The 26528-nt window shown below is 44.4% G+C and overlaps 1 protein-coding gene across 5 annotated transcripts in view; it reads left to right on the top strand.

The window, feature by feature from the left end:
- VGLL4 (vestigial like family member 4) overlaps window positions 1-22587 on the top strand; it is a 93832-nt gene extending 71245 nt beyond the window's left edge. For all 5 annotated transcript variants that reach the window (XM_088171691.1, XM_088171690.1, XM_014869763.2 and 2 more), the window contains 3 exons: window positions 13615-13837; window positions 17468-17582; window positions 19751-22587. In XM_088171691.1, the coding sequence (XP_088027817.1) occupies window positions 13615-13837; window positions 17468-17582; window positions 19751-20019 (607 nt within the window). In that variant the 3' untranslated portion in view covers window positions 20020-22587. The remainder of the gene's footprint in view (window positions 1-13614; window positions 13838-17467; window positions 17583-19750) is intronic.
- The last annotated feature ends 3941 nt before the right edge of the window (window positions 22588-26528 follow it).

Raw genomic sequence — 26528 nt, 5'->3', positions numbered from 1 at the left:
CACCAAAGAAAACATAGTAGATTTGGGGAAAGAATTACTTTATGGAGCACAATAATGGCAGCCATTGCAGTGACTTGGAGGTTCTGGAAATGTAAAATTGACAATGGAAGGTTCAGTTTAGAAATCCAAATGTGTGAGAGATGTGGAGTTGGAGATCAGGTGGCACGGTGCCTGTGGTGGCAGCAAAGACATTTCTGTGACTGGGACTGTAAAGATAAGTTTGAGGTTGTGTATTTTGAACTTTTCAGGGCCCAGTGCCCTGAAACCACAGGATGAAAGTGTTCATGATACTCAACCTGGGCACAGCTGACAGAAGTCTTTATAACCTCCAGCAGCAGCTCTTGTTCAGGCATTTGGGTCTTTGTGAAGATGCTGGTAGAACTGGGAAGCAGTTGTGTATTCATTCTCTTAACACCAGCACCTTGGGGCTGGAAATGTAATTAAATAGGCCAAGAATTGTGTTTGGTTCATTATGAATGGTGGAACTTTTTTGTTAGCAATTTGATCTTAACTCTGAGGTAGCAGCCCCCCACTGTGCTTCAGTGGGAATGAATCCATTGAAAGGCTTTGGATGTGTTATTAGAAATCCAGTTACGTCAGCCTTTTGTTTGGAAACCGAGTGCTTTGAGACATTCCCTGCTCAGGTGTAATTCCCCGAAGGATCATTTGTGAGCTGTACTTGGGTATGTTTACTTTTATTGTGGAAAAACACAACTGTTGGAGTGCAGTCTCTGGAGCAGAGTGAATCAAATGCCCTGGCAAGCCTAGCAGGATCCTCAAATGTGTAATGGAATTAACGTGCAAAGAACAATTTATCAAAGGTGCTTTTTCTCAGTGTTAGGATAATAAAATATACTTGAGAGCTTGTGGATTAATTTTTAAAAACACCAGCATGTGACACTGCCTCCCTTTCATATACTTTTATAGTTTCTGTGTTTTTGTGGTGATGGAAGTGGTGAACACCCATAAACTCCTCGGCTGGGAAGAACAAGTACTTCCAAACTAAAATATAGTGACAGGTAATACAGAATTCCCTGATTTGAATTTCACACTTTCCAGTGTGTCCCTTGAAATGCACTCGCTGAAGTCTTGATGAAGTAAAAGGTGCTTTTGGCTTCATGCTGCACTGGGAAGGGAGCTTGTTTTGAGTCTCAGCTTTGAAATACGGCATTGTTTTCCCGTGAATTCACTAAAACCACCGTGGTTTACAGCAGAGTGATGGGGAACTGGAGAATTCTACTGAGAATTACTGGGAATTCTGTGCGGTGCAGGGGTGGGTGGGTCCTGACCCCTCTGGGGAGCGCTTGGGACAGCGCTGCGGGGCACGGGCCCCTCCTGCCCGAGCGCCTTCCTGGGGTCCTGCCCGAGCTCCTTCCTTCCCTGGCTCCTTCCTGAGCTCCCTTCATCCCGACCTCCCTTCATCCCGAGCTCCTTCCTTCTCTGGCTCCTTCCCGGGCTCCATCCTTCCCGAGCTCCCTCCTTCCCGGGTTCCCTCCTTCCCGACCTCTCTCCTTCTCGAGCTCCTTCCCGGGTTCCCTCCATGTCTCCCTCCCTCCCTGCTTCCTTCCCTCCCTCCCTCCCTCTCTGCTCCTTCCCTCCCTCTCTGCTCCTTCCCGCGTTCCTCTTTCCCTGTCTCACTCCCGCTCTCCTCCCTCCCTCCCGCTCTCCTCCCGCACTCCCTTCCTCCTTCCCTCTCTCTTCCCCGCTTCCCTTGCTCCCTCTCTCCCTTTTTCTTCCCTCCTCCCTCTCTCCCTCCCTGCTTCCCTGCAGGGCTCCCTCCTCCTCTCCCCTCCCCTCCCGGGCTCTGTCTCTGGTTCCCTCCCTCGTCCCTCTCTCCTCCCTCTCCTCCCTCCCGTTCCGCAGCCCCGGGCACACAAAGGCCGCCTTGTCCCGGCCGCCCCGCCGCCCTAAGAGTCCCCTAAGAGCCCGGCCAGCGGGCACAGCGCTGCCCCTTCCAAAGAAATGTCCTTTGGAATTCAGCCGGGACCATTATTTCTGTTCCCTTGTGCGGAGTGCGTCAGCCTGGGAGCTGGCGTTTGGGGTTTGGGACGAGCGGGCTTGTGCATGGAGTTTTGCCCTCGTTCCCGTTTGGTTTGGTGGCATTAGGATTGCAATGGCAATTAATTTCTGTATAAAAATCTTCCTACGGCTAAATATTCACAGCTGTGAAGTCAAGGGAATAATTATCTCTTGGTTTGTGTGATAAATAATTTGACTTTTTCTTGTAATAAAAGGTCTGCACATGAGTAAGTTACTTTAATGTGCATCATGTAAAATGATGTGTAGTTTCAGACTTCAAATTCTGGGCTGTCTTCAGTTTTGTTACACTGAAGAATGATGTCAATCCCACCCAAAACACTGCTGAAGCTGCTTACACCACAAGATTTTTGCCATGAATATCCAATGGCATTTGCTCCCTTTAATGACACTGTGATAGAAATTAGTGAGGCATCCCTTAAAAAAAAAAGTGTTCCAAAAGTTACCTGTATTTGAAGACCATGGAATGATTCAGGTTAGAACAGACCATTTAATCCAACCTCCTGCTCAGAGCAGGCTCAGCTGCATTCTCAGCGAGTTTAGAGTTGCTCAAAGGGAGAAAATTTGAGGAAGATTTGAAATATTGAATAAATAAAGTTCCTCATCAGTGTGGGATTGTTGTCACCTTCCTCCTTAGCTTGGCTGAGAATGCAGGGTGGAAATGTTGTGCAGAAAATCAGGTCCCTGTTGTGCAGGAACGTGGCTCCAGCAGGGCTTGAGAAGAGGCAGAACTGGCTCTCAGAGGTAGCGTGGGAGTTGTCAGAGAAGCTCTTTGCTGCAACTGCTGCTCTTTGGGTTCCAAACTTCGTGTGGTATTGAGAAATATGTTTTCACTGTCATTTTATTGTGACAAATTGGAGTTGGGAAAAAGCCCCAGCACACAGTTGAGAACACCCAAAGTGTTTCTCATCTGCTGAGTGAAACGTCTTCACCCAGTCCTCGGCACTGATGTGCCCTGGAAGGGTTTTGGGGTTCACCTGGGGCTCTCCAAGCAGCCCTGTTGGAGCTGAACTCCTCAGTGGAACTGAGGCAATGTGACTCTTATTATTTAAGTGGGCAAAGGATCACTGAGCAGGTTTCAAACTGCTTTTCCTAATCTATTTTTTTTCCTTTTCTTGTCTGCATTGCATAAATGATGGAGTGAATCAGACGTTTTCTTAGTTATTAATGGAGATCACACACTGCACAAAATTAAATTGTTTTCAAGAAATATATGCTAACTTGTACCTTCAGAGACAGACTTGAAAGAGCCACCATATCTGAGTTAATATTTAACAGAGAGCTCTGCAGTTCTTAGCCAAGGGGGAATTTCAGAAAGCACTCCAGTCCCTTTCACTTGAAGCACACGTGAGAGGTTTGTTAGGAACAGTTTCAGGGCTAAAAGCAATTTGATTGATAGCTTATCAGTACTTCACAAAAAGACCTATCTGTCAAAATTTGGGTAGATGTTGAGGTACTTGAAAAACCAGGCAATGTTAGCTCAGGTGTCTCCTCCACTTGCAAACAGAAGGGGTTTGTTAGCCAGCTCCAGATTTCTGCTTTGATATCATGTTTTCCACTTTCATTTTCCATCTTTCGTGGAGGAGCATGACCCTTCCATGGTGTGGCAAGGCTCCAAGCTGCCCGTTGAGGGGAAAAGCTGTGTTAGTGTTGCACAGAGGGGTTTGATCACCCACTTAGGGAAGGCATCCAGGGTCCTTGCACTCAGGGATGGAATGGAGCCACAGAATCACAGAATATTCTGAGCTCGAAAGGACCCACAAGGATCATCGAGGCCAACTCTTAAATGAATGGGGAATCCCTTAAGCCCTGGTGTTGGATTTTATACCCCAGGGTAAAAGCAAAATTTTACATTGTGTGAATCAACCTATATCTATGTGGAGTGAAATTCAGCACCAATCCAAAACCCTGAGATCTTAGAAAGAAGCAAGAAAAGAGCCAGTAACCTTTGCAAACATACTCTGGATGTATATCCAATCCCATGGAAACAAAGGTTTAATCTCACTTCTCTCTATTTAACCATTTTCCCAGATGTTTCCTGCAGTTTGACAGATGTGCCTTTTACTAGAAAGTTGTGCTCTTGAGAATGAGAGTGTTATGGACACGGTTGCTATAGACAATGACTGTGTGAGGGTAAGATTTGGAATAAAAACTTACATTAATTTCTAGTTGAATCAGTAGTTTTGTTCCCCAGGCTGGCAGTGCTGATGCTGTGGGATGGCAGGCACAGCCTGGCAGGTTTAACTCCTTCCTTCAGCACTGCCAGGTGCTGGCAGACTGCTGGAATTCCCAAACAGTGATCTGGGGGAGGAAGCTGAGAGATCCCAGGGAATCCTTGAGCTACAGGGCTGGAGGTTGTGGGATGCCCTGAGGGCTGTGCAGAGCTGGGGCTGGGTTCATTTGAGGTTTATCCTCAAAGAAAGAGGAGGGGAATAGAAGGGCTTTGCTGCCATTGGGGTCTGGAGGGTCTGATCCCAGTGATGGGGGCATTTTCCCAGTGGGAATTTTGCAGAGATGGATCCCATGTGGGTGGATCCTGGTGTGAGTGGAGATGGATCCTGGTCTGAGTGGAGGTGGATCCTGGTGTGAGTGGGTCCCGTGTGGATGGATCCTGGTGTGAGTGGAGGTGGATCCTGGTGTGAGTGGGTCCCATGTGGATGGATCCTGGTGTGGATGGATCCTGGTGTGGATGAATCGATCTCCAGGTGGATTGGTCCCACTGTGGATGAAGGCTGTGTGGGTGGGTTACAGAACCACAGAATATTCTGAGGTGGAAAAGACCCAAAGGATCATCAAGTGCAGCCCTTCAGTGAATGGCCCACGTGGGGATTGAACCCACAGTTGTGGTGGTGGTAGGTGTGGCTGGATGCCATGGAGATGGATCCCATGTGGACAGACTGACACCACTGACATGACTGATGTTCTGCTGCCCAAATGCTGCTTCATAAACCTTTGTCACGTTTTTAATCAGTAACTGTCATAATTTACAAACCAATACCTTCCAAAGGGAGTAAGTAAAAGCCCCAAACATTTTTACTTGTGATTTGCTTTTCTAATTAAGTCTCTCCTAAACCAGAAGCTGCTGTGAGAGGAGCCTATTGATTGCAGAGTGTGGGGTGCCTGAGCTGCAGAAATACCCTCCAAACACTCTGCTGCTGCTGCTGGGGTCCATTTGGTTACAGCTTTTCAAGGAAATATTTTACTATATTGGTATGAATAGTTGTGCAATATACAATGAAGCTGTTACTGTTTTTATAGTGCTTCTAGAGTTTTCGGTAATTCAGATTTTATTAGCAATTACAAACAGTTTCAATAAACTTTTAATGAAATGTTTATTCCTTCTTTAAAACAGCCTGTGAAAAAAGTCTTATTTCTTAAAACCAGTTGTTTAAACACTGCTCTTGGACTAAAGGCCTAAAGAGCCTGAGGTTTTTTTGAGTTTTTGAAATGTCTGGAAGTGAATTGTTGTAGTTTCTCAGCTTTTCCTGCTTCGCCTCTGCTAATGTTACAGTGTGTATCTGATGGATAGAGACCATCATTTGTAAGTTTTAAGGATCCCAGGCCCTTTTGCCTCTTTCTCTTTAGACCCAGTGAAGCTGGAAGGGGAGGCCGTGTAGTCCCATTTTGTCCTGACGATTTGGCACGGTTAATTCCAGCACTGTGGAATTTTCAGAGGCTGGTTCGTGTTGTTAAAGCTCTTACCAAATAAGCTGGCCATGCTCATGCTGTTGATATCTTTTACTTCCCTTATCATCTGCTTTAAGAAAATTATTAATCTGCTCCTTTGCTGTAAAATTCAACCTGATGCAGTCATTTGAGGTGGTGGAACTAGGGAGAATCCCACAGACTTGTGAGAATTTGGAGTTAATGGATTGATTTAATCTGGTACCAACTTTTACAAAAACAGTTCCATGACAGGCATTGGGTGATGATCAAAAGTACTTTTTCCAAATAAAGTAAAAATTATTGTAAGGAACAACCCAGTGAATCCTCTAAGAAAACATAACTGGCGTTTTGTATTTCCTTTAACACCTCTGGTTTCACCACAGAGTTTGAACACCAGCAGGTTTTCCCAGAGCCTGCAGGACAGCCTGAAGTGCCCTGGCAGTGCTGAGTGCCCCTGGCTGATCCTGGTGCCCTGGGACACGACCCCACTGCTGCATTTGATGTGCAGCCTTTCCCCTGACACTGGCCCAGGGTGTTCTCTGGTGATCATAAATAGTTTTTACAGTATTTTCCAGTGACTGGGTATAAAAGGCTGGTTGCATGTGCCAAGTTTGACTTCAAAAGGAATTATAAAAGCTGCACATGACCCCTGTGATGGATGGGTAGAATGCAGGAGGAAATGTGTGCCAGAGGTGTTTGGATGGGCACTGCAGTGGGTACAAATGAATCCCTTCACAGACTCTGTCCCTCTGTCCCTCTGACCCCTCTGACCTTGGAGACGTTTCCATTAAAGCCTCCCTGCTCTTCCCCTGCACTCAGGTTTTCCTTCCTGCTTGTTCAAAATGTGGAGTGTCTCTTTTACCTCATGTTTTTATCGTTTGCTCTCCTGGAAGTTCTCCCCTCCAAGCATGCAAAGTGCCTTCAGCACTTGAAGCAGCTCAGAGTTCTTCAAGGATAGTTTAAGTTTCCCTTTCCCTTAGCAGTGATTTGCTGCTGTAGGTCCCATCCTGTTCATCCCAGTGCCTCCAGGGTCCTGCCTTGCTCCACTCCCTGTGCTTCCCCAGCTTTGTGTGACTGCCTCAGGTCCCTCAGACCACTCAGGCACTGTGGTGGCTTCTGCAGAGTTCACTTTGGAGCTCCAGATGAAACCTGAGTGCTGGGCTGGGCTGGCAGCTGTAGGATGGAGGTTCTTTGATGTGTCAGAGTTGTGCAGTTTTACTGAAGCTGCCATCCAGACAAATGCTCTCCAGAGTGCAGTAGCAGCATCTCCCAAGGACAGAGCACATCCTCTGCAGGGCCTTTCTCAACTTCCCAAACACTCACATCTTCTGCCTTCTGTCATTTGCTCTTCACTGCTGCCAGAAATAATTCCTCCATGCAGCATTTTTCTGGTGAGTGCTGCAGGATTTTCCAGAGGCAACTGGAGCTGTTCTTTGAGGAAAGAGTTATGGAGAGGTGACTAAATCAGATGAATCCCATGGAACTGGTTACTTGTCCTGTCTCCTTTCCAAGAGCTTCTCTGCTCTGAGGCAGGAGCTGGGACAAGGAAGCCAGAGATGCCCCAGTGCAGGTTAGAGGATCAAAAACTTTCTCCTCTTGGACTGATGGCAGTGGTGGGAGGCTCAAAACTTTTTGTCCTCAATCTGTGAAAATCCTGAGCTCCTGATGGGAGCTCAGCTGCTGGTTCCCACCTAGTAAGAGTTAAACAAAACTTTGAAGATGTGGCAAAGGATTATGTTTATTCTCCAGGAATCACTGTGCATTTTAGGAAACTTTTTATGATTGCTGCAATATTCATTTCTACCTAGACACTTGTGGTAACACTGAAATCTGGAGCATCCTCTTTTTCCAGCTCCACTTTTTGAGCCATTCATGTTTTTTAAAATTTTCTTTACAGGCTCAATTAGCTTAAAGCTACCTCAGCAGAATTAATGACATCAGTTACGATTTCTGAAGTTTCCTGGGTAATTATTACAAGTTAAATTTTTGTTGTTTGTGTCTCAGGAATGGCCTCACATAAAGGCTCTTCAAAAAATGATGGAAATTTAGAATGAGCCATCAAATGTGCCAGGCAAAAGAGAACCTAAACATAGGAGTTGGAGTAGGTTTGGAGTTGGAATATGTTTGGAGCTGAGCAAGGCAGCAGCAGTGCAGAACAGAGATTAGTGAATCATTTTCTTCCCCTTTTTAAAAGAAGTTGAATTGCAGGTAATCTGCAGTGTGTACCTATTGCAGTGAAGTAACTTTGTCATTGTTTCTGCATTGTATTTGTACACATGTTCTAGCAGTGACAGAACTTTTAATTTAATAAATCTCCGAGTTTTGCTGTTACAAAGCAACCAGTGCTTCCTTCTAAAACTGTGCTGTGGGTGTTGAAGCAAAGATGGTCAAACATTAAAAAAGAATCCTGTGAGAAAAACGAGTAGGATCTGAGATGGTGTTAATTGATTTTACTGTACATTAGATTTAAATTTCAGTTTTGTGGGTTTGGCTTTGGCCTGAGGTCTTACGTCATGTGGTTCTCTTGCATTCTTTCATACTTGTGAATATTAAGGCTTCAGGAAGGGAAATTCGTCTGTATCTGAATGTTTGTGCTTGGTGCAGGCTGTAATGGGACACTCCTTTGTGCATTTCACAGCTTATTATTGATTTCTTTCTTCTGCTGTGAAATCTGTTCTCCTGGTTGATTCCATTTGCAAGTAACTGTCTGATCCAAGGTTTATCTCTGAAAATCCTGTTTTGGTGAGGATAAATATAGAAAGTCTGACTTGTGTTTGTTTATATGTGAGATTGTCCCATTTCTTTTTAGTGTTTTCTCAATGGTTTAGACTTAAAAGTCTTTTCTTTCTTGAAGGTATGGTATTGATTATGTTTCTCAGGAAACCATACCTGGTTCTGTGGCAGGAGTGATTCCTGAAAAAAATAAGGATCTCTTCAAGTTTTGGGATGGAGTACTGAGCCAGAAAAGGAAAAGGCTGCTCAAAAGAGCGGGGAAGCACAAAGCTGATAAAGTGGGATGGGATGGGATGGGGTTTTGTATTTAGATGACAGTCATTCGAGAGGGCATTAGGGCTGCTTGGGTATTTTTTCATGTTATCAATACTTCAGATAATTGTCTGACACTCAGCAAATTGTTGCTGCTTTCAGGTTTTATTGAGGTTTTTGTTTGTTTTTGTGAATTTATATTGCTTAAAATTTTTTTGAGTAAGGAACTCTTAGGATTTTTCTCCCTGTATGTATACAATCATATTTTGAAATACCACTTTAAATTCTAGTTTTCCCACCTCACAGTAACAGAATTAATGCATGCAAGTAGATCCTTTTGCAGGAAATGATGCACATCTTGTGGAGCAGATATTCTGTATCGGTGGGTTAGAAATCCCTAAGCAGCCTTTAACAAAAGCAGCTGCCCTCTTTCAGACTTAGTTAATAAAGGTAGTGTTAAGATTTGGAAAACAAACATTATAAAGATGCTGAAAATGCTCAGATCTATTGGAATTAGGCTGCAGAAATGAAAGTTTGCTCTTGAGCAATGCATTGTGTCAGTGTGCAGAAAAGGGGGTGCTTGTTCTTTGTGCAGTGAAACTCCTCTGCAGCTTCCATTTCAAGCCAGCGCTCGGGTTCTGCCAAAGGGAGTGAGAAGCGTCTGTGATTTCTTGCCTTGGAGGTACAGTAATGCTTTTGGCAGCATTCCTGGAGGCTCTGCAGGCTGGAAGTGAGTCCAGGCAGCGCTGTCCCCTTCGTGGGCCTCTTTTTTCCCTTTTCCTGCAGCAGCTGGCAGAGGCCGCCTGTTGCTGTGGGCCGGGTGTGAATTCCCCCCTGGCGGTGCCAGGCAGCAGAACAGCCTCGGCTGAAGCTTCTGCGGCACTCCTGGAGCCCAGCACGGGCATTTATCCACCCTGGAGCCCTCCCAGCAGGGCTGGGACGCTGGCATGTCACCTTCGGTGACAGCCACCCCGGCACATGATGCTTGGTAAGTGCTCTGATCGCTGGGGAGCAGCTGGAAAACCATGGCTGGCTTTTAAGGGTTGGAGAAATTGCCTGCAGGTTGGGGTCGTGTGTAATTTAGTTCAAATAAAGCTGGAAGTAGCTGGGGTAGCTGTGTTAGCAGGGAATGGCCATGGCTCCCTGTGCCTGGCTCTGCTCTGGGCTCGCCCATGGGAATTGCTGGATTTGCAGTTCTGGAATTGCACTGCTCATGGACTCAGGGTTGGTAAAATATGCTGATTTTTAAGACAAACTAGAGTCCAGGGATGGCAAAGCTGTTTGGACAGCTGGATTTGTTTGTAGTATATATTTTTAAGTTCTTTTTCAAGCTTGGTCAGAAATCCTTCTTTGTGATTTTGAGCCCTTACGTTTGACTTGAGAGATGCATCTCTGAATTTATCCAGAGTGGGGGGAATCTTTGAGCTCATGCACTTCAGTGAAATATGATTATCTTCACACACTTACCTTCTGATTGCCCCTTTATCTAAAGTCTTTAATAGCAAAACAAGAATCATCATCATCATCATCACGATAATAACAACAACAAATTTTCCCTAGAAAATTATTTAAGTGACGTTCTAAACTAAATTACTTAATAACATGAAATCGATGAATGCCCTATAAATAATCTTAAAATTGTCTGACAGATCTGTAGGATTTGCTATATATGTGTGAATAGGAGGGGCTCACAAATGCTGCTGTATTTTCATGAGGGCAGAGCTTTCATGGTACTGTCCTACATGGTGCTGGAACATTTCCAGAAGAAATATTATCTGATGTGGAAGTAGAAGCTTCAGGTCTTTTTCATTTTATCCAGAGACTGTATAAGTTGAAGGTGGATGAATTGAGGAGAGGATTTTTAGGGAGTGGATTATAACCAGTTCCCTGCCCGGAAGAGGAGTTGTTCTAATTTAGGAAAAGGGAATTACTTGCCTACAGAAAGGCCTGGGGTGTGGTCTGCTGAGATGGCTGACATAACTCAATAATTTTAGGTGTCTTTAGGGAAGGTCTGCCTGTTGGGCTTGTTTCTGGAGACAAGTTGATCCCATTACCCAGTTTTTTTGGTCCTTTCTTCCAAAAGTCTTCAGGGAAAATTTAGATGAGTTGTTCTGTGTTACAGTTTTTGTTAGGATGGAGTTTTTGTTTGTTTTTTTGTTGTTGTTCTTGTTGTTGGTTTGGTGGTTTTTTTGGCAGAAGAATTGCTAGTTCAACAATATTTAGGGCTGTGACTCTTCATTTAAAGTGAGGATGAGTGTAATAAGCGTTGTTGTGTAAAATGGAAAATTTATTTTGCTTGGGAATTTCAGTAAGTTTGTTCATCAGTGGTCACTTGACAGCCCCACCCCCCAGTAAATGCAACACTAAGTTGTTGAAAAGGGAGTTCTAAGACAAAAAACCCCAAGCAGCTGGTGTAGGTACGTGTTTTGTTTCATTTCATAAGCATTTTTTTGGGAGTAAACAAAATGTTTGCTTTGAAAATCAGCTTTGCTTACTAAAACAAAACAGAATAATTTTGAGTAGAGATTCTCTTTTTCTTTGAGGCAGTGAAAAGTAGGAACCTCTCGGAGCTGTTGGTGGTTTTACAGTTTCCAAATTATAATTTTAATTGTAGTAGCCCATCTAATATTTAGTTAATTATTTAGTTAAAAAGCGAGAATTTGGCTTGCAGCCACCAGAGGTTGTACACTGCAGCGCCAAGGAGGAGCATTTGCTGAGCAGTGATTTTAGCTGTGGTTTTTGGTGTTGCTGTTTCCCAGGATGTGCCAGGCTTTGTCCAGGCTGTGTGTGTGTGAGCTTCCTGCCTGCTTGCTCAGGGCTGGGGTGGGATCACTGCCGTGCCCAGGAGCTCTTTCCATGCTGTAATCCAAGAGGAGTTACTGTATGTTAAATATAGAGCCCCTTGTGCTGCCATTAGCCCCCAGCGCTGCAATCCCAAACTCCTGCAAGTGAATTCTCCTGGAACTGAGCTGGGACAGTGATTCCTGGGGAATTGTGAGCTGCTGGTCAAATCCAGCCTGCAAAATGGCCTCGAGGAACACACAGGACCAGCTGGGAAACCTCCAGGCTTGGATTTTACGGTGGATTCTCCTAATCTGCAGCTGCTAATTTGTAATTAGTGAAAAGGGCCAAAGGGATGCAAAGGGTTACAGATTGTATTGTTGTGCTGTTGGCTCTTCCCTCCCCAGGCTGCCAGGGGAATTTGGCACAGAGTCCCTGTGTCCTGAGCTTCCCAAGTCACTGGTTGCCTGGCATCGTGTTAACCCAACTTCTACCACGATAAATGAGCTGAGATTTGATTCAGGAGCAATAATTTCTCTAAAGCCAAGTGCCTCTTGAGCAAGCTGAAATAGCACAGAAGAATTGTGAGCAGTTCAGCCAAGGTGCTGTTCTTGGATGCAGCAGAGATCTGGATCCTCATCTCCAGAAAGGAGGTGACTTTTAGCTCTTACCTGACAGGGGCCACAAAGATGACAAAGGTACAGGTTTTACTTGAAGAATAAAAATTCTTCAAAATAATATTTCTTCAAAAATAAAAAATAAGTTTTTAAAGAAATATTAGAAGAAAGTATTACTGGAATAAAACGTTGCTGAAGAGATGAACTTGGGAGTGGCTGCAGGATGATGAGAGGGAGCAATGGCTTTGTCTCTCTCCTAATTCAGGAGTCAGGGCTAGAGCAATCCAAGCCATTGGATTTTAGGTTGAAAAAAACCAAAAAGAGCCTGTGAAGAAAAGATACTTTTAAAAATATGTAGTTTAAAGGCTGGAATCCATGACCACGGGATGTTGAGGCTAAAGGGTTTAGGGCTGGATCACCATGGGACATCCCCACACCCCGTGTGGGTGTTTTAGGGGCTCCTTTTTCCCTCTATTGGCAGGATGTTTTCCCTCAGCCTTGCTTGTGAAGAGACTTCCTCAGACATTAGACAGGCTTTTTTGACTTCTAACTTACTTCAGCATTGAATATTGATTCCTCTTCTGTCTTTGCCTTTCATCAGAGCATTTTTAAAGATTGTTCCTGCATATTAATTTGCCATGATTGGCTTTAAAAATTGGGGGAAAACCACCTTGAATTTCACACACTTATAGACAGGACACAGAGGGTGTTTCACTAGTACTCAGGGATGGTCCAAAGACAGGTTGTTATTTTTATTTTCCATAGAGCCAGTGGTCTCCTCTGGTGCTTTTGCAGCTGGAATTTGCTGTTCCCCACTGCAGTGTGTGAGCTCTTCCAGCATTGTGACTCCAGGCTGCTGGGGATGCCCAGTTCACCTGGTGATGAAGGAAGTGCTTTTCTCTTCAGTCACTGGTTTGCCTTTAATGACAATTCTGTTGCAGCGTGGAAACTGAAATCCCTCATCCACAAATACAAACCCAGCTTTCTTTTCATTATAGTGGATGATGGGCTCGTTATGTGAGCACATCAAGAGGGATTTACTGCTCAGGAGTGGCTGGAAATTAGTCTTTTGAAAGAGCAGTTGTAAATAAATGATTCTGAGATAAGTGCAGTGTAGTTTGCTTTTCCTTCATTTTCTCCTCTGAAAATTTTGCTTCCTGCCTTGACTTCCCTGCATTTTTGCTGGTATCAGCCAGGTCTTTTCCATGAAATAAACTTACCTTGGGCTTCAGCAATGCTTAGACAATATTGCAGTGTTAAGTTGGAGTGGAATTAATAGTATGGTAAAGAGGAGGAGTCTGGTGTTGAAAAAAGTCTAGATGAGTATCTGAAGAAATTCTAGGCTGAAGAGAAATGTTGGTTGGCAAAGCTGACAGATATAGGGGGTTGGCTTCTTTTGGGATATCCCACTGGGGGATTCCACTGGCAAAATGTATTCCTGACAGGGCTGGTGGAACGCTGCGTGTCTCAGGACAGCCTGGAAACACCTAAATCCCTTTTCCCTGTTTGTTTGGGTTTTTTTTGTTAGAACCAAGACTGCCAACGGGGATTACCGAAAAGAGCACCGGGAACGGAGCCGCAGCCCCATCGAGCGGGCGGCCGCTCCCACCATGAGCCTCCACGCCAACCACATGTACGCCTCCATCCCCAGCCTGAGCATGGAGCAGCCGCTCGCACTGACCAAAAACAGCGTGGATGCAGGCAGGACAGTCGGCATGGCCCCCAGCCTGAGCAGCGTGGAGCGGCAGCAGGTACGGAGGGAGGGCTCGCAGCCGCGGGGACGGCACCGGAGGGCAGGGCAGGGGAGGGGAGGCTGCTCCTCGGGAAAGACGGGCTGGAAAGGTACTGGGAATGTCCCAGCTCCTCGGGATACTCACTGTGACATCCCCGAGCTTGGCTTGGCGCGTGCTGTGATTGGGAACGCGTGAGATGGGTTTGGGAATGCATGTGCTGTATATGGGAATGTGTGTACTGTATATGGGAATGCGTGTGTTGTATATGGGAATGCGTGTGTTGTATATGGGAATGCGTGTGTTGTATATGGGAATGTGTGTACTGTATGTGGGAATGTGTGTGTTGTATGTGGGAATGTGTGTGTTGTATATGGGAATGTGTGTACTGTATATGGGAATGTGTGTACTGTATGTGGGAATGGGTGTACTGTATGTGGGAATGGGTGTGTTGTATATGGGAATGTGTGTACTGTATATAGGAATGCATGTTGGATTTGGGAATGTGTGTGTTGTACTTGGGAATGTGTGTATTTGGGAATGTGTGTACTGTATATGGGAATGTGTGTGTTGGATTTGGGAATGCATGAGTTTTATCTGGGAATGTGTGTATTGTATATGGGAATGCATGTGTTGTATGTGGGAATGTGTGAGTTGTATATGGGAATGCATGACTTGTATTTTGGGAATGTATGTATTGTGTGTAGGAATGCATGAGTTTTATTTGGCAATCCATGAGTTTTTATTTGGGAATGTATGTATTGTATATGGGAATGCATGTGTTGTATATGGGAATGTGTGTGTTGTATTTGGGAATGTATGTACTGAATATGGGAATGCATGAGTTTTGTTTGGGAATGTATGCATTGTATATGGGAATGTGTGTGTTGTATATGGGAATATATGTGTTGTATATGGGAATGCAAGAGTTTTATTTGGGAATGTGTGACTTTTTATTTGGGAATGTGTGTATTGTATTTGGGAAGTATATATTATATATGGGAATGCATGAGTTTTGTTTGGGAATGCATGATTTCCTAATTGGGAATACCTGTGTTTTAATTGGGAATACCTGTGTTTTATTTGGGAATACCTGTGTTTTAGCTGGGAGTTCAGTGTGGTTCAGGCAGGCTCCAGCACCTGCTGGGCAATGCCTGGGGGCACCCCCTGTGCCCCTCCTGGTGACCCCTGTGTGTTCCCTTCCCCTCTGTCCCAGCTCTCTCCACCCTCAAGAAGGGCTACAACACATACAGGAGGATTTGACACTGAACCATCTTAGTTATTTTAGCCAGCCAAAAGCATTTGCTGCATTGTTCAGAGCAATGTTGTACCACTCATTCCCTTCTCCTAAAGCCAAGTCATTATTTTTGATTATTTTATGCCCGATTTCTGTGAGCTGGAGTGGTTGTTAAGGATTTTTTGTTGGTTGTTCTTTGGTTTGCCATCTTGCACATGGTATTTGTTTTGCTGCAGAAGTGCTGAAGCTGAGCCATTTCTGTAGGCAAGAACAGTTTTCTTATGTGTCAGACTCAGTTTTATCCCTCCTACAAGTGGAGAGACAAAGCAAGAGAATTGAGCTGTGATGAGCTGCAGCCCTGAGAAATGAAACTGGCCCATGTAACCAAGCTCTCCCTTCCCTGGATCCCTCTCTTCTGTTCTCTTTGACATTTTGAACCAAATTACAATAATTTTTCTTGTGAAAATAGGATGTTGAGGCAAGGCTTTGCTAAGAGCACAGGGTAGAAACCATACAAAACAAAAAGTGTACTGAAAAAAGAAATCCTAGTTTGATAATTCCTTGTTTTGGGCTTTTTTTTAACTTTAACATGTTGAATGAGGTTTCATCTTACTGTAATAAAACAAGAGGGAGAAAAATACCTTAATTTGCAGCAGGACAGGGTTATTCAGCTGCTGCAGTTAGTGATTATTACTGAATTCTCAGTTTATCTCAGTATTTTTATATAAGTTTCTATATTCTGTACACACACAGCCATAGCAGAGGATTCTGCAAGGTGCCTTATTGGGTTCTTTAAGGTGTTGGCACCTGCATTTCTGAGATACTGTTACCTGCCTCTCTCTACTTCCCACCTCCTGCATGTCCCAAATACTCTTGTGAGGAGAATTAAATACATGCCTTTCTCAAAAACCACCTCAGAGAGGCACAAAATCATGGCCCCTATAGAAAATAATTACTCCCACATGTGAACTGCTTACAGAGAAATCAAATAAGTATTCTGTTTTTCTTTATTTACTTTTTTTACTTTGCTGCCAGTGCAGTAAGATGTAAATGATCCCATTGCTGTTTTGTCCTGGCAAAAATAATGTTAAACTTCCTTGGAAAGCTCAGCTCTTTTACTTTACTGGCCTTGCTCTGACTAAAGTACAACCAGAGAAGGGAAATTCCCTCCTTCCTCACTGACCTTGTATGGGGGTAGGTGATTTTTTGTGAGTAAAATATTGTAAAATTAAAGAAATTAAATTACATCCATTCTGTTAATCTGTTGGACACTTACTACTTAATTTGCATTGAATATAATGGACTCTTGGCATCATCAAATGTATGGAATTTATTCCAATACCTGTCATTTCCCTTCAGCCACCTGGAGAAACTGGGACATTTCTTTTCCCAGGGCCTTGTGTAAATTTCCATAGTAAACAACTATGAAAAGAGTATTTTATGGTTACACTTCAAATACAGATGGTGGAGGCCTAATGTAATGTAGCTGTGAATAGACATTTTGGGGAATTTGCATGTGCTGAGAATCACAGTGATGTTAATTAAGTATTAAGTATAAATGAATTCACCTGCTGGAAAGGCAGGTGAATTCCAACAGGAAAGGATTTGTGACCTATTTATTGTACATCCCATGGGATTAGGATGCTCTGTGGAATACAGAGGTAGGGCTAGGAAAACTCAACTTCTGAATAAAAATTATAACACCCAGACAACAAGTATCTGGAAAATCTACAAAGCCCTTCTATGTATGGCTGTAGAATGAGACAAGCATTTAATGTGTTGGCATTTTAATGCTGCATATGGACCTCAGTAAAGCTGACACAATCAATGTAAAATCACTTTCGAGATTTGCTTTCACACTGCCCTTTTTCTGGTCACTTACATGAAACATGATGTGGATTTTTATTTTGATCATAGAAATGCTGGATATAGAAATACTGGATTTTTAGGGGTTTAATATGAGATAGTTTATGGGTATAATTGCTGTGGCTGTGAAGTTGCAGCAATCAGTGTAAAATCACTTTTAAGACTTATTTAACACTGCCCTTCTTCTGTTCACTTACATAAGAACCGTTGTGGAAATGTGATGTGGATTTTTATTTTGATCCTAGAAATACTGGATATTTAGGGGTTTAAAATGAGATGGATAGTTTATAGGTATAATTGCTGTGGCTGTGAAGTTGCAACAATCAGTGTAAAATCACTTTTAAGATTTGCTTTCACACCTCCCTTTTTCTGTTCTGTTCATTTACGTAAGAAACGTGGAATGCAATGTGGATTTTTATTGCTTAATCAAACGTTTTAATGAATTTTTATGTTTCTTAATCAAAGAAACAGCTGAATATCGGGGAGGTTGACATGAAGTGTGTTTAATTGCTGCTGCTGAGTGTGCACTGTGCTTGTGTGCCCTGCAGAACCGTCCCTCTGTGATCACCTGTGCTTCTGCCAACAACCGCAACTGCAACCTGTCCCACTGCCCCATCGCCCACAGCGCCTGCTCCGGGGCTGCCTACAGGAGACCCTCCAGCTGTAAGTGCCACCCCGAGCTGTCCCCACCCAGCACAGCACAATGCCCACGCTGTGCCACACTGACAGGGAGAGAAGGAGGTGAGCAATGGGCACCCCTCGGTGTCCTCCTGTGCCACAGCACCAGGGGGAGAGAGGTGTTCTTCCTTCTTGTTTTGAAAAAAATGAGCACCCCACACAGACAAATAAGTTATTATGTTTATTTTAGTCCAGCTGACAAACAGCAGCCAGGGCCAGCAGATCCCCCCACGCTCTTATTTTAGGAGCTGTAGTTTCCCCTGCACTCTCAATAGCCAGGAGATTTGTGATTCAGCTGCAGTCGCAGCAATCTTTCCTGCAGCCACAAATACCCTTCCACAGCCCCTACCCTCCACCCTGCTCTGCATGGAGAACACAAAAACCTTTGGAGGGCAGTTGCTACAGCAACCCAAGCAGGGAGCTTTAGCTTTCTGCCTTCTGTGCAATCAGTACTGCTCATGAAATCTGCTCAGGCAGTACTGGTGGGAAAGCTGGGCTCTTTCTGTTCACTCACTGCACAGAAAGCACAGTGGAAGCTCAGCCCTTTCCTTGTGAGTCCTTTACCTGCTGGGCCAGAGCTTTAATTTGCAGCATTGCCTAAAGCTCAGAGCAGTGGGGCTCCAGCAGCCAGGATGTGTCCATGGAACAACACCAGCATGATATAGGCAACCTAAAGCCCACGGCAGGATAATTATTAGTATTTTATTATTAATAGTATTTTTTTGTGTTTATAAAGATCAATATACTGTTGATAACTAGAATTGGGAGCTGAAGGACACCCTTAGCCTCTTGGAGAAGTCAGTCACAGGGGAGCTCAGATGTTACAAGTCTGCTCACAAACTGGTGCTGCTGGTCCCAGGAGAGCTGCTCCACTGGGCATGGGAACAGGGCTGGATGTTTCCAAAAAAGATTTGTCTCCTGTCAGGTGAAGAGGTGTCTGTGCATGACACTCATGTTTATTTTAGGATCAATCAAGCATTGCTTTAGGATCAAGCAGGGGGGCTGTGCCTTGGATCCCAACAGTTCCAAGTATTTGTAGAAGGACAATTCTTATTAAGAGACACAAATATTGATGCTAAACTGTGAAACTGCAGTGCTCTTATATTTAGTCTGAGGAATTACTACAGTTCTTGTTCAAAACCTGTCTTTTAAGGTTCTTGTAATATTCTTAGAGCACCTACTGCTGTGCTCATGATTCATTTAGTTTTGACTGCTCCCAGCACAAGTGTGTGGAGTAAGATGAAACCCTGAGCTCAGTTTTTGGCATGCTGCAGTTTAGGATGAGGTCTCTGCACACCTGACTGCTATCAGCAGGCTTGGGAGCTGATTTTAAACAACTCTTTACATCATTAATTCCATTTAAGCCTAAATATAAATTCTATGTGGTTGTTTTGGGAGGAGGTTTCCATAGAATTGGAGCTGGAGCTGTTAGTTCCCCGGGGGGAGAAACACAATTATATATAAATGCTCACCTGTTCGAGGTCACAGAAATGCAAAAATCCTTAACTCCAGTTGTTTGGTTTTTTTTTTTTTTTCTTTCATTTTAACTCCTTCCTTCCCACTTTCTTGCCCACCCCTTTCCCTCCCAGATCTTAGACTGTTAAGGGTGTGAGGAAAGTCATCTTTGTGACAGGGACTTGCAGTGACAGGGCATTAAGCTACAGGGGAGATGCTTTGGGGGCTGGAGCCCCTCTGCTCTGGAGACAGGCTAGGAGAGATGGGGGCTGTTCAGCCTGGAGAGGAGAAGGCCCTGGGGAGAGCTTAGAGCCCTTTCCAGTTCCTAAAGGCTTCAGGAGAGCTGGAGGGGGACCTGGGACAAGGGCCTGGCGTGATGGGATAAGCAGAATGGCTTCCTGTGCCCCAGAGGGCAGGGTCGGATGGGATATTGGGATGGAATTGTTCCCTGGGAGGGTGGGGGAACCCTGGCACAGGGTGCCCAGAGCAGCTGTGGCTGCCCCTGGATCCCTGGCAGTGCCCAAGGCCGGGTTGGACACTGGGGCTGGGAGCAGCCTGGCACGGTGGGAGGTGTCCCTGCAATGAATGGGATGAGCTTTAAGGTCCTTCCAAGCCAAGCCATTCCAAGCAAACAGGACAAAGCGCAGGCTGTGGCTGCAGACTCAGTGGCAGGGTCTGATGTGCCTCTGTCCCCACAGCCACCACTGCGTGTGACCCGGTGGTGGAGGAGCACTTCCGCAGGAGCCTCGGCAAGAACTACAAGGAGCCCGAGCCGGTGGCGAACTCGGTGTCCATCACGGGCTCGGTGGATGATCACTTTGCCAAAGCACTGGGGGACACGTGGCTGCAGATCAAGGCTGCCAAGGACGGCGTGGGCAGCAGCCCCGAGTCGGCGTCGCGGCGGGGCCAGGCGTCCCCTTCGTCCCACATGGTCAGCCACAATCACTCGCCCTCCGTGGTCTCCTGAGGACAGCCCCCTTCCCGTCGTGAATTTGCATGGTTTGACTGAGCTTGGAACAAGTGCTTACATAGTGCTGGGGGAGGGGAGGTTAGTTTTCAACACATGGTTTTGTGTACTCACTTTGTTGTTGTTTTTTTTTTAATTTTGTAAAAGGGTGCCCTTAAAGACGATAGCAGGAACTATTTCATAAAGATTCATATGATGTAGCATCCTTTTTTTCCTGCCTCAATTACCAAAGAAACCTCTGATGCAAATCTGCTGCCCCTTAAAAAAATAATGCACGCTAATCCACAAAAGCCATTACACTTAGTTGGTTGACCCAAGTGCTTTTTTTTGCTTTTCTTAGCTTCTCAAGACTAGATTTTGTCTGGTTTGCTTACATTGCTTTTTTTTTTTTTTTTTTTTTTCCCTCTGTGAAGTAATTTTGTATGTATATACTTGAAAAGAACTGTCATGTATGATTTGCACTATTGGAGGAGGACTGAAGTTGCACAGCAACTTTCTGGAAGAGGCTAATATTTTGAGGGCAAACTGCTGAAAAAAGGGTTTAAGGATGACATTTCTATCAGTTTGATTTTTCTTAGAGCAAAACAGCTTTGAAAGGGGAAGTCTCATACAGGTTATAGGTCTTTCTCTCTTTAGATTTCAGGTGCTTAGTGCTTGCAACTGGACTGCATAATTTACAGAACACGGGCATTTTTTCCTAAACACTGCAGTTTGTTAGACTAGAGCTGAGGTTGGAGGGTTCCATAGTGCTTAACGATGCATGTTTTATGAAAAATAGCTGGTATCTATTAATGTATAGACAGTAAGAATCATAATACTTATTAGCTTCTCTTCAGAATTAGTTTATTTTTGTCAGTAACAACCCTAGATATACTTACTGCTGGTACAGTTGTACTCTATGATATTTGTATTTGCTATTCACTTTAGTGGCAGCAGCACGGAGGGCAGCTCAGGACAGGCCTCGTGCAGCACTGCTGCTTCACAGGGATCTGCTTCCCAAACCCCAGTCTGTGTAATCCACCCTGAACTAGCTGCAGGAACTGCTACCCTTACACATCTTGGCTGGACAACAGATTGTTACAGTTTGTGAAAGACGATCTTTCAGTTTGTTTATTTTATTTCTGGTTTTTTTAAGCCTATCCATCAGCCTAGGCCCAGTCGCAGCATACATTCCTCCAGTAGGTTTTATACAGGTATTACTGCATTTATTATCATTTGCTATATTAATAGCTACTAACTAGAAATTAGGCAGTAGAGGCAGGCATAAAACCACAGCTGTGCTAGTGCTAAGAGCTTCTCTTCTTCTTGTTAAGTGTAACTACTCTCCCCAGTACATTCCATCTTCCCAGGACAGCTGCAGCCAGGGCTTGGTTTTTATCCTGGGCTCCCTGAAGGGATGGGCTCAGTGTAGGAGGTGAGCACTGGTTGGAAGATGAACTCCACGTGATGTATTATGGACTATGTTACAGTATTGGGTCCATTGTGGCTTTTATTTTATGCTCTTTGGGTTTTTTTTTTAAAGTTAAGCTATTTAATTTGGAAAAGGTGCAGGGTAGAAAGAGATCGGGAGATTGGCTCTTACTCTTGGTGAGAAGGTGGCTGCTCAGTTTTCTTTAAAAAAATGAAAAAAAAAACAAAAAAAAAAACCACACAAAAAACCCCAACCCAACACCTAAGCCCCCCAGTTTTACACATTTCACTACCATCTTACTGGGTAGTCAACGCTTCCTTGCTTTGGCATTCAGTACCCTACTCTCTGTAGGAAGATTGTTAAAGAACACTTTTTTATATAGGTAACTTTAAGACCATCGTTACGCTGTGCGTAAAGAATGTACAGAGAAATTTGTAGGTATTTTTTGAGGAACAATTAATTTGTTAATGATATGTAGCTATTTAATTTTTCCCTTTCCTTTATTGTAATCATTCTTTTTTTTTTTTGTTTGTTTGGAGAAAAAAGTTGATCTTTTTTTTTTGTTGTAGATTTGTCTGTAATACAGTAAAAAGTGCAGGAACACAGTTATTCTATGAGGACACTGCATTAGCATTAATAGCCACTCGTTTGTTATTGCTACAGGCTACTGAGCAGTATAACAGTCAATACTAATACTGTAGATGGACTCTGTGGAAAATGTGACTCCTCTATTTCTTTGTAAACACAAATAAGATAATGTTTTTAAAGCTAATATTTTCAATAATAGCTGTTTTACAAGGTTACATTTACTTATCTGAGATAGGTAAATGGATTTGAGGGCAATAAAGATTTAATGTGCTATGTCCAGTAAAACAGATACTGGACACAACAATGTCACGAAAGCCAAAGGGTTGGGGGGAGGTGGAAGGACACTAAACTGAACTCACCATCACGAGACGTGGTGAAGTTTCTTCACAGAGCCAGGTTATCTACAGTTCAGTTTGAAAGATTCTCTCTGTGTTTGTAAATCTGTAATATACCATTCTTTTGTGGCCTTGTTTCACCTGGAAAAAAAAAAAAAAAGGTTTGGCAGGCCATCTTTTTTTTTTGTACTTAAAAAGTAGCCTTAAAGAACAATAAAGTGCTCTTAAATCACAGGTGTGTTCCTAAGCCTCTGTATTGCCTGCTGAGAGAGGGCTTGGTGTGTGTGTGTGAGGCAGAAACAAACCTCTGGCCACGTCCTGCTTTCCTTCGAGGTATCCCTACATTTTTTAGGACCTTAACTCCACTGGTGGGGCTGCCACAGCCTCAGTCTGCAGTTCCTCTACAAGAGTTTGTCAAGAAATCCTTTACAGCAATAAAAAAATCCTATTGCTGCCCCAGCAACTTTGCTGAGTCTTGAGGAACTCACCTGGACAGGGACTGGTTTGGAAAACACCAGCTGGTCCTGCATTTCTGTCCATGAAAAGAGCAATTCTGTGGCATTTTGTTTGTCCCTCAACTTCTTCAAGGAATCTCTCTGTGGTGAAAACAGCTGAATTTCAAATGTTGACATCCACCATCCTCTGTTCTGGGTAAGCAGCATCCCAATGGCACTGGAGATGGTTAATCCTTAAAAAGTAGTGCTGATTACCTGAGTTTGAGAAAGCCCAGTGAGCCAGGCAAGAAAGGGGGCTCCAAAATAAAAAAAAAAAGGAACAAGACAAGGAGTTCCTGTTGGCTCAGCGGGGCCTGAAGGGTTTGGGACATGGCCTGGCCAGGCTGGGGCTGAGGGAGATGCCCAGAGAACAGTTCAGGAGGGTTGTTTGAGCACATGTGAAACACGTCCCTCATGGAGTGCCCTGCAGAGGGCCCGGGGCTGTGCTGTGGGCTGAGGGGGCAGGGACAGCACTTCCCTCAGCCAAAGGGAAAATGTCTCTGCAGCAAGGATTTGGGGGCTCCATGACACGGCCCGGGCACTTCGCTGTCTTCCAGGTCAGTAACTTAGAGCAAACTCCATTTTCTGTAAAAGGATTTTTCTAAGGGGCACAAGGGGGTGGCACCACGGCCCGCAGAAGCCAACCCGGCCACAGCTTTCATTAAATGCCCCAGATTTTGTAATGTTCTGTGAGCTGAATGAGAGGCACCTTCAGCTGTGCCCTCAGTCTCTCCCCTCACACACACACACATAATTTGTGCTCACTTCAATCCAACCATCATTTCCATTGCAGAAAGCAGCCCTGACATCACAAACATCCTGAGGGATGCACAGCTCAGGGAGTGCCCTCTCCTGAGTGCACTTGGGGTGCATTTCAGGCTGCATTGGAGTGGAAATCACCTTTGCAGACAAATACATGCAGAGGCCAGAGAGGGCTGGGCAGTGCTGGTGTGACCAGGAGTGCCAGCACAGGTCACAGCCTGTGTGGGTCCCCGGGCACCACGGCTGTGTCCTCACTCCGGGTGACACTGGACTGTGACCACAGTGACCCTGAGCTGCCCAGCTGGGCTGAGGGGACCCTGGCAGTGGCCCTCGGGATGTCCCTGTGAATGGAGACTCCTCCAGCGTCCAGACACTGCCACCAGCTCATGTTCTGAACGTGACACCCAGGGCAGACCCACAGGAACATTTCCGGTGTTATTTGTGCACTGCCCAGGCCTGGCACATTTCAGCTTGGCCCAGGGGAGTGTCCACACCATCTTCAGATCCTTCCTGAAATTTAAACCCCTCTGCATCCTCCTGCTCCGTGTGCCCTGGCAGGGACACAGCCCCAGGTGTGTCCCCAGGTCTCCAGCTCCCTGCCCTTAGCACACAGTGATTCCACAGCTGGATTACAAGGTATGATAAAGCACATTTTATCCCTGAAGAGCTCTTGATAGAAATTATATCCATTTAATTATTTCTTTAAGCTCTCTTTGAATGGGAACATTCTGCCCCTCTCTGGAACAGCTACCTCAGGTGCTTCATTGGGTATAAGACAGCCAAGATAATTTAATTGCATATTTTTAAGCTGCAGTTACACTCAGTGTGCCCAGTGCCAAGCACCAGAGCATTCCCAGCACAGGGAGCTCCTGAGCTGCCCCTTCCTTCCCTGTGGGCTCCATCCCCATCCACCCAGGCCTGAGGAAGACAAGTAGGAAATTCTCCTCTTCCCCTTTGGAGGAGCAGACAAGAAGGGGCAGGCTGAGGGGTTTAGAGCTGCTAATTGCTAATTGGGCATCCATAGCCAGGGACATTCCTCTGTGCTGGGAATGGTTGGCATGGGATTAGTTATACATGGATATTCACACTGGCATGCATTTATATTGCAGCAGAGCTGGAAAAAACAGAATTTCTTTTTCCACAGGCTAATTTCACATAATGACAAAGCAGTTCTGACTTCACAAGAGCACATTTCACTGCAGTCACATGAGACCTTTTCAATCTTTTCTTGCTCGCAGCCCAGCCAGTTTCACTGCTCCTGCTGCACTGTTCAGTCTAATTTTACATTTTATTTTGCTAAGCAGCAACTTTCTTAAATGCCAGGGAGAACATCTGTCTTCTCTCCATCACAAAGAGACAAAGGCATCTGTCAACACGAGGCTGTGTCAGCCAAATGCCTGCTACATTTAATAGTCAAAAAGCTGCTTATCTTCAAACTGTTTACTCAGTTTGGGGAAATACTCTGCACACAGAGCCTTCTGAGAGCCTCAGAATCAAGGTTACCTTTTTTAACCCAGGAAAACACAAAGCTCTGATCTTCTGCTTCCTGAAAATAGTAAAATACTGTGGGCCAAGCTGTGTTAATGACATCTGGCTTGTGTGTTAAAATATAAACAATATACCACTGAGGTTAGAGTAGTTCTAGGTAGTTAAAAAATACAGGATTTTTTTTTTTTTGCTTTCAGAGGAAAAAATTACTCAACACATTTCAAAAATAAAATTTCTCAGGCTAAGTCTAAACCTTTGCTCTCACTGTGATATTCATTTACCGTTTTTTTTTTTTTTTTTCTGAGAGGGGAGTAGAGATGGAAATAGTGGAAAGAACTAACAATACTCATGGATCAAAGCAAGGGCTTTTCCTTTTCCTTTTTCCTTCCAAGGGATGAGTTCTTGGGCTCCTGCTAAGAACATCGTTCAGAAATTCTCAGCTCATCAACTTCCCCAGAAGAAAGTGTGAGTTCAAACAGCACCACAGGGAACAAAGGCTTTTCTCTTGATTTCCCTGACATACCTGCAGTGAAGTCGATGCAATTTTTACTCCTCAGCTCTGCTCCAGAGTCCTGTTCTGTGCCCTGGCACCAACACAGCTGCTCAGGACACACACCCCGGATCTGAGCTGCTGAACATAAAGTCACCCTCTGCTGGGAAGGTTTTCACCTTCATAGCAACCTTTTGTCACTTGTCTCTCCTTCCCAGTGGCTCTCACACCTCCCTCGGGAATTGGAAAATCAAGTTTAAAAGAAGTCATTTATTAACCTGCAAGTCCCATTCGTAAAGTAACAGCAATGACCAGCACACCTGGCTCTTAAATGTAAGCAATATTCTCATTTTTTTCCCCCAGAACTCAGTCACACACAGGTCCATAATTCACCTTTTGCTGTGAGAAAGCCCCAAGGATACATCAGCAAAGTGTCCAGAGGAAAATAACATCTAAAAGCACTCCAGACATTTTTTTTGTTGTGATAAAGATGTGACTGGCTGAACATAGACTAAGAACAGGGCCCAGAATCATCAACCATCTAAAGGTAAAATGCACTTCAGCTTTTAAAGATGTTGCACAAATTGTCCTATTTCAGAGTTCTTTGTTTTGCTCCCCCCCTCTGACAGCTAATTCAGCCTCCAGCTCCCTGGTCTGGGGAATGTAATTAATGTCATTAACTCAAACGTGGAAATTAAAAAAAAAAACCAAGAATTGCAAAGCCACTATTAAAAAGAATCCCAGGGCTTGTTTTAAAGATTTTCACCAGATTTCCTCACAACAGAAAATAATGCTTTGGTTGCTGCCAGGCTTACAAACACAGCCTGTGAGTCAAGCTCTGACCTTTCAGGATGATGCAAAATCAGCAGCAGTAAATCAAATCATGACTTTGCTGACATGTCTGTACCTTTGAGTGATTAATCCAACAAATAAACAATTTC

The sequence above is a fragment of the Sturnus vulgaris genome, chromosome 11 (genome assembly GCF_052056855.1).
Source record: "Sturnus vulgaris isolate bStuVul1 chromosome 11, bStuVul1.hap1, whole genome shotgun sequence".
Lineage (NCBI taxonomy): Eukaryota > Metazoa > Chordata > Aves > Passeriformes > Sturnidae > Sturnus > Sturnus vulgaris.
Note: the sequence above shows the minus strand (reverse complement) of the source record. Positions and strands in the feature narration are given on the sequence as shown.